The 8,415-nt window shown below is 27.4% G+C and overlaps 1 protein-coding gene across 1 annotated transcript; it reads left to right on the top strand.

The window, feature by feature from the left end:
- Positions 1-3,688: 3,688 nt before the first annotated feature.
- Positions 3,689-5,389, top strand: LOC105845532 (uncharacterized). The gene has a single exon (XM_065792512.1). The coding sequence runs from the start codon at positions 3,759-3,761 to the stop codon at positions 5,046-5,048; it is 1,290 nt and encodes a 429-aa protein (XP_065648584.1). The 5' UTR covers positions 3,689-3,758; the 3' UTR covers positions 5,049-5,389.
- The last annotated feature ends 3,026 nt before the right edge of the window (positions 5,390-8,415 follow it).

The following is an 8,415-nucleotide window of genomic DNA, read 5'->3' as shown; positions in this document are numbered from 1 at the left end:
AATATTTTTAAATATACTTTGTTTTATGCACAAATGTAAAACGAACACATCTCCTGTTTCTTTTCATAAACTATATACCTTAAAAGATAAAAATAAATATAACTTAAGAATTGATAATTTAATTCGGCAACCTTTTTTTCTAACTAATTTTGGAAAGTCATGTATTTCATTTCGATGAGCTTTTCTTTGAAACAAAATGATTTTGAAAAATTTTGATTTTTCCCATGAATGGAATTATCTTTCATTCAAGAAAAAACTAAAAGAAGTTATTCTATCTTTTGAATTTTATCTATTTTATTTTTGTATTTTTAAATTCTTCTGAAAATGAGTATGAAGTATTTATATATAAAAGTATCAAGAATTTCTTTATACCAAATTTATTTATATATTTTTACAAAATTTATGTTCTCACTAATTATTACTACATAATTGTTTTGGTTTTTTATTTATATTTGTTATTTTGAGTGTCAATTCAATGCACTTAACGTTCACCAGCGGTTCTCGATAAGACCTGAAGGTCTTCTGCAAGTCTCCGCGTTCTTTTTCATTTTTTATTTTTCTATACATGTATATTTTGTTATATTTTTTTTATTGTATAACAATTTTTATCTTAACTATCTTATTGTATAAGTTTATTGAACATACAAGAAAAGAACAAAAAAATTTTAAAAAAATCCTGGTTTATAGTTTTCGCTCTTATTTCTTTAACAGCTTCAAGCATTACATCTTCGGCAACATTTTTGAATACAACTTCATAATTGGAAGCAAGATTTCTGTAACACTTTTTTTCATAATGTTTTAATCTAATTAACTGTTTCTTATGTAAGAAACAATTTAATAGATTGAAAATGAATTTCTTTTCTACGTATAGGGGAGACCGGGGCTAGTTGGCTCGGTTTTTACTCTATGAGCTCTGTAGCCCTAACAGTACATTTTTTTAAAAATATTAAAGTGTAGTCTTAAAGAGTATAGATTAGGGTATCTTATAAAATTTGTATTCATTTATAAAAAAAAATTCTTGGGGCCTTTCCGGACCCTCAAAAAAAAAAAAAAATTTGCGCCAACTTACCCCACCACGGGGTAAGTTAGCGCAAACTATAAAAATGATTATTAATGCACTATTAAGTGCAAAATTAATAGAAATTTTTTTAAAATTAATTTTTGCAACAATTTTATCCCAAAATTTAATATTACTTTTAGCTGGTACCAAATATTAGTCCGTATAAAAGCCAAACAGTAACCCACCTTTTATCTGTGGAAAAAAAAACTAAACAAAATTTTTTTTTAATTTTTTTGTAAGAATAAATATTTTCAATATTGTTAAAAATAAAAAAAATAAAAAAAAATAATTTTATAAAAATAAATATTTTTTTCCATAGTAAATGCTATGAGCCAACTTACCCCGTGAAAAATTTGTCAACTTACCCCGAAAGCTTTTTTTTTAATAAACAGCCTATAGATACTGAAAAACGGCAGCTTTGAAAAAAAAGTCTGACTGGATATGGTAAACCAATTGTGACATGAACTTTTACAATAATTTTTTTTTCATACGACTAAATATTTTCTTTGTAAAGTAAAAAGGAAGCGATGTTCTAAAAGTTACGTTTTTGTCCAAAAAACGCATAAATCTCAATATCTCCGATGCGCATGCGCGAATCCTGACAATACTACAGTGAATGATGAAATGGTCAATGAGGAAGTTTCTGAGTAATTTTTGTCACTTTCTGATGAAAGGCTCTAAAGATAAACGCAGTTCGTCAACTTACCCCTGCGGCCAACTAGCCCCGGTCTCCCCTACAGTAAAAACATTTAACTACTGACGTCAATACTTTTCATTTTTATCTTTTTTGGTTTGTTTGTTGTTGAAGACCAAATTAATTGAAACTATTTAAGAATTTAAATTTTTAAACAACTTAAACCAACTCATTCTAGCGAAGTTCAAAAGCATTTTCTAAGTTTCTGTTTTTAGTAAGCTTAATGAGTAACTATGTGTGCGCTCGGGACAGAAAAGTTTTTGTTTATAACTCCTTTTTAAAATTAAAGTAAACATTTAAAAGTAACAAATAAAGTGCAACAACAGTTTCCAATAAAAAGTTAAATGGTTTAAAGGTTGAAGTATTATATGACTATTGTAGCAAAACTCGCTGAGATTTCAGACATTTACAACATCTCTAGCACGTTACTCGCTGAGATTTCAGACATTTACAACATTTAATAGGGCTTTACCCTTTAAATGTTATAAATCATATATTTACTCATGCACCTAATTCACTAAAAATATTTGAACTTTGTATAAAAGCTCAACAATAAACATTAAATCAACCCTTATCTCAACAATAAACATTAACTCAACCCTTATCTCAACAATAAACATTAACAACAACCCTTATCTCAAATATAAATATTATCTCAACCATTATCTCAACCCTTATCTCAACAATAAACATTAACTCAACCCTTATCTCAACAATAAACATTAACAACAACCCTTATTTTTATATATTCAAAACTACACAAACTTCGCAAATATTATAAACTGAAAAAAGTAAATTACAATGCTTTATTTGCCATCAGAAACGAGCATTTCGTATAACTAACTTCGCAAATCGTTTTTATCATTGCAAACTTTTTTTTGTTGTTGAAATGAGAATTTAAAACGTTTGTATACATGTGGAAAAAACAATTTATCCATCCCATAATCAAATTTAAAGTTTTAAAAGGTTCCTTAATTAATATTTTGCCCTCTAACGTTGAGCGCATAAAATAGTACACTCCTAATGTTTAATGTAGCTAAGTCGTTATATAAGATTTTAAGATGGTGGCACAAATAGTATTTAAGTAAATTTATGCGTTAAATTTTATATATTACACTTTATATGCTGTTTATATTATTTATCTTAAACGTTTTACCTTTAGTAGTGTTATAACACATCCCATAAAAATATTTTTATAAAATTTTTGTGGGGAAGAACGTATACCTTACGCAATTTTTCATTTAAGCATAAATTGTATGTTTGATACATCTAGTGAATTATTTTACTAGATGTGTCAAAAATTAATACCACTCACTAGATGTGTCAAAAATTCATTTGTAAATGTTTTTTTAGATACTTTGTCTCTCTGTTAGATATTGTAAAACAATACTTTGTCTCTCTGATACTTTGTCTCTCTCTTAGATATTGTAAAATAATATCTAACAGAGAGTCAAAGTATCTAAAATAAAGACTTGAATGCAAAATTTTGTGCCACGACGTTTTCTTTGGCTTGAGTTTAAAATAGATAATTTATACCTTAAAAAAACCGTAGATTTTAGCTTTAATTAGAACTTAAAAATATATCTCAGTAGAGAATTTAGATAATCGGTTTGAAACTTGAACTCAACAGCAATCAATCAACCAATCAAATCAACCTAATACGATGACATAACAATAGGTTTAATAAACCTTAAACAAAATAAAATAAATCAAAACTTTTGTGAGTCTTTCTACATCAAAAAAGGAAAATATGTTGAAAGCTTTAATTCAATAGTAAAAAAAGATGAATTATTTAATATAATAATAACTATTATTATAAATTATATTTCAAAAAGGTAATAATAAATTTAATAATCACATTTTTATGAAATTAAAATTGAACTCAAAAATTCTTATTAACAACTTTATTAAATAAAAATACACAACAATTTATCATTTCATTTCAAATAATTTACAGATAACCAGTACTGGTAGTTTTTTTTTTTTTTTTGATAATTAAAAGTTATGATTTCATTAAAAATAATATTGTTGTTATCAAAATTGGTATATGAATGTCGCTTGGAAGATGCATTGCTTGAAGCTATATTTTATGAACAAAAGCCTTTCATATTCAAAACATCTAACGGAAGCATAGATGGTATAATACCAAAGATGTTTAACGAAGGAGAATATTATTGTTTTAATGAATCTAACAAAAAATTTATTTCTTTTAAAACACTTCTTTCCTCGAGAGAAGAGTTTCAAAATCTTTTGCACTCTGAAAGTCATAGAGACAAAAATGATTTGCTAAATGTTACAGATGAAACACAAATTTGGTTTCCAGATGATTTGTACAATGTAACAAACAAAGAACATAAAAAAAGCAAAAACTTAGTATCATTTCAAATAATGAAATCTGATGGTCTTGCTGTTATTATGCTCCGCGATAAAATATCTCTACCTTCAAAAATGCTGCGTGGTATTTATTCCTGTCGGCAGGTAATTGTATTGACCGTGATGATGGTGTTGTTATTTGGAATGCTCATCTGGTTTATTGAATGTACTTATAATAACGAATTTTCATTGTTTTTTGTGAATGGAGCAGCTACAGGACTTTGGTGGAGCGTAGTCTCAATGACTACGGTTGGATATGGGGACGTTGTTCCACGTTCCATTCCTGGCAAAGTAATAGCATGCGTTTGGTTATTTATTGGAGTAGTTATTTCTTGCCTCGTTACTGCAACGGTTACCGAAGTTGTTACAGGTTTAGAGGGTTTAGATATCTACGAACAAAAAGTTTCGGTACTGGATAATTCATATGAACTTAAAGCTGCTAAAGAAATGTACGATGCAGATGTAGTGCCAGTAAGAACATACGAAGAAGCTTTAAAGTTAGTGAGAGAACAAACGGTCTTCGCGGCTCTTATGAACGTTGACGTTGCTGCATGGAAACAAAATGAAATAATTGACGATAATCATGAATTTCCATTACGTATTGTTAACGTAGTTAAAGCGCATTTATACATTAACTGTCTTATCTCAAGGAATTTGTCAAAATCCGCTCGGGATGTATTTAACTGCATGAATGTACAAAAAGACGAAGTTTACACACGATCTGTCAAATCTTTTCAAAGAATTTGTAATACAGAAATTTTGTACGTTGACTCAATAGCAGAAATGTTTCAAAAGAGCACGTTATATCAGCTTATTTTAGGATTTTTGGTTTCACTTATATGTTTCGGATTAGGGTTTGAATTTTATACTCGAAAAAAGAATTGTAATGTAAAAGAGGCGCATGACTTTGATCAACTTTAACATTATCATTTGTGATAAAACTAATGTTTCTACCAACTTGACTTATTACTTGAAATTTATCATTATTATAACTGCAATTTATTATTGCTTAATATATGTTACCATTTTTCAATGACTTTATTTATCTCGAAACCAAGTACTTAATTATTTGAATCATTTAATGGAGCCAACAAACCCTCCAAGAATATGTTTTTGGAGAAGGAGGGAGAGTTTTTATTTTTTTTTATTTTAAGTTTACAATGTTAGTCGTGTTACATAATTCATAAGCCGTAATACATAAACATAAGTCATAATACAATTACGCAAATAATACAATTCAGCGTACTAACAATATAAAGCTAGGTTTCCAAAAGAAGATCATAAGGATCTGATCATTGGAACCTTAAAAAGTAATATTTATAACGTATGTATATAAAATAATATATATATATATATATATATATATATATATATATATATATATATATATATATATATATATATATATATATATAAAAGATTTAACGTATTTACATTATGCAAGATACAACACATTTTAATATATAATAGGCTGAAGATTTAACAAATACATTTTACATACATTTTTAGTAGAATTTTAGAATGTTGTTCATAGAGAGAATTAATTTTTTTTAACTTAATTTTAAAAACAGGAAGAGTAATAGAAGGATCAAATTTTGGTAATACTATTTTATTCCAAAGATGGGGTGCACGATATGAAATACAAAATTGATTGAACTTAATTCTACAAAAAGGTTCATTTAAAAAACTATAATTTCTTCATGTGTATTTATTTATTGGTTTAAAAAAAAAACAGTCGTTAAAAACGAATAAAGATAAATCGTTTTTCCATATAAAAGTAAAACATAAGACATTAAATACGTTCAGTTTATAAACATCTAGAACCTTCATATAATTAAAACAATATTTTGAATGTGAAAAGCGATCCGCATAATTAACTACGAGGATTGCATGTTTCTGACGGCGATAAAGATGTTGTAATTTACTTTTATACGTCTTCCCCAGGCGATGATTGCATAATTTATATAATTGTGTATAAATGAATAATAGAGTTGGGTTAGGTTTTTTTTGTTTAGATAATTTCGGGCTTTGTATAAAATGCCAATATTATTGGAAATTTTTGTGCTTAACATGATCAATATGTTTTCTCCAAGTAATATTCTCATCAAGATAAGCACCTAAGAATTTTATAACAGTATCTCTTTTTATTATCGTTTCATCAATATAAATTTGAGGCATATTACTTGGTAAAAAACGTTTTTTTGCGCAGGAGTGAAAGATAATCCATTTTATTTTGTTAATGCTCTGGGTTCACTTTGCGACCATCATTACTATACACAAGTTGCTTTCGATTTGTTAAATAGCTTTTAAACTATTTAAAGACTTTATTGTTTAAACCATAATGTTTAATTTTTTTGATTAAAATGCGGTGATCGACCGTATCAAAAGCTTTTGATAGGTCAATAAAAACACCTAGTGTATATTGAGATTTTTCAAAAGATTCAGAGATGTTATGTATAAATTGAATAATGGCATGTTCAGTTGAACTCCCTTTTCTGAAACCATACTGATTGTCATGAAATAAGTTGTTGTAATTAAAATAATTGTATACTCTGTTGAAGATAATTCTTTCTAAAATATTAGAAAATATAGAAAGAACAGAGATAGGACGATAATTACTGATATTGGATCTGTTGCCTTCTTTATGGATAGGGGTAACCCTGGCAAGTTTTAAACGTTCAGGAAAAATACCTTGTTGAATAGATGCTTTGAAGATTTTATAAAGAATATTTTTTAATTGTTTGTAGCAATCTATAACAATATTCCCGTTTATTTCATCTGCACCAGGTGCTTTATTTTTTTTTAAGGATTTGAAAGCTTTTTCAAACTCATCAAATGATAGTTCGGCAGATAATTCTTCAGAGCAAATATCTTTGTCAATAGGTACCAAAAAATCATAAAATAAGGTTTGGGTATTTGGTATTTTTCTTGACAGAGTTGATCTAATTTCAGTGAAATATTTATTGAATTCATGAGCTATTATTTGTGGTTCATACAAGCTATTGTTATCGACTTTCAGTATTTGTGGCAAAGAGCTTGAGCATGTTTTTTGTTTTCCAGTAATTTCTTTTAATACTTCCTAAGTGCTTTTTGAGTCATTTTTAACTTTATTAATCAATTTTGAATAATAAGTTTTTTTTTAATTTTTTCGAAATTTTTCGAAAAGATTTTTGTAATTTTTGTTTATTTATTTGCTAGCTGGTGTTTTTGTTTTTAGATATTTTATGTATAGCTTTTGTTTTGTTTTGGATGATTTTTTGAATTCTTTGGTAATCCAGCGATTATTAAAGTGTTTTGTTTTTAATGTAATTGTAACAATTGGGAAATTAGATTCGTAAATAGAGGTGAATGTTTCAAAGAACTTTTAATAAAGGTTGTTTGCGTTTTCATTAGAGCTGATTTTTGAAAGACTCAGTACTTGATGATTTAAAAAAACGTTTTTTTATAACTTTATTTAATTTTTGTTGCGGTTGGTCAGTGTTTGTGGTTAGAAAAATAACGAAAAGTGGTCTGAAATATCTGTTTTTAAGATGCCCAATTTTATATCACTGTTGAACAAGTCTGTGGAAATAATATTATCGAGCAATGTTGCTGAATTTTTTGTTATTCTAGTTGGACGATTTATTAAAGGAATTGCTCCAGATTCAAAAGTTGCATTATAAAAATTTCTAACTTTGTTATCGTCATTGTAGTAAAAACAACTCATATTAAAATCACCAATTAGAAAGTTTTTTATCTTTTCGTTGTTACCTTTCGCAATAACTTTTTGCTGTAAAAACACGCTCAAGTTCTCGCACACGCCATCTGGCGGTCGATAACAACAGCTACTTAAAATGTTTTTTGTTCGTTCATTAATAATCTCAATTGTTAATATTTCTCCATCGCCGTCAGAAACGCAAAGATCATTTCTACATCAATGCCTAATATTTTCATGAACGTAAATTAGAACTCCACCACCACACTTATTTATTTGAGAGAGAAATCATTTCAAAATGAGAAAGATAAAAATTAGAATTTATTAGAGTCGTTTGAGGTAGCCCAAGTTTCAGTTAAGCAAATAATATTAAAAAAGTATTTAGTTTCCTCAAGTAAATTTTGGAACTTTTCAAAATTACAATTAACGCTTCTGATATTTACGTGTAGAATTCTAATTTGAGCGTTGCTTTCCTTGTTAACATTCTTAAATAGAATTCTCTTTAACTCATTTGGATAATAGTAAGAACATTCGATTTATGTATCATGAAAATGATTAATATCTGGGTCGGAGTTTTCGAGTTATGAAAAAAAT

The sequence above is a fragment of the Hydra vulgaris genome, chromosome 03, assembly GCF_038396675.1.
Source record: "Hydra vulgaris chromosome 03, alternate assembly HydraT2T_AEP".
NCBI lineage: Eukaryota > Metazoa > Cnidaria > Hydrozoa > Anthoathecata > Hydridae > Hydra > Hydra vulgaris.
Note: the sequence above shows the minus strand (reverse complement) of the source record. Positions and strands in the feature narration are given on the sequence as shown.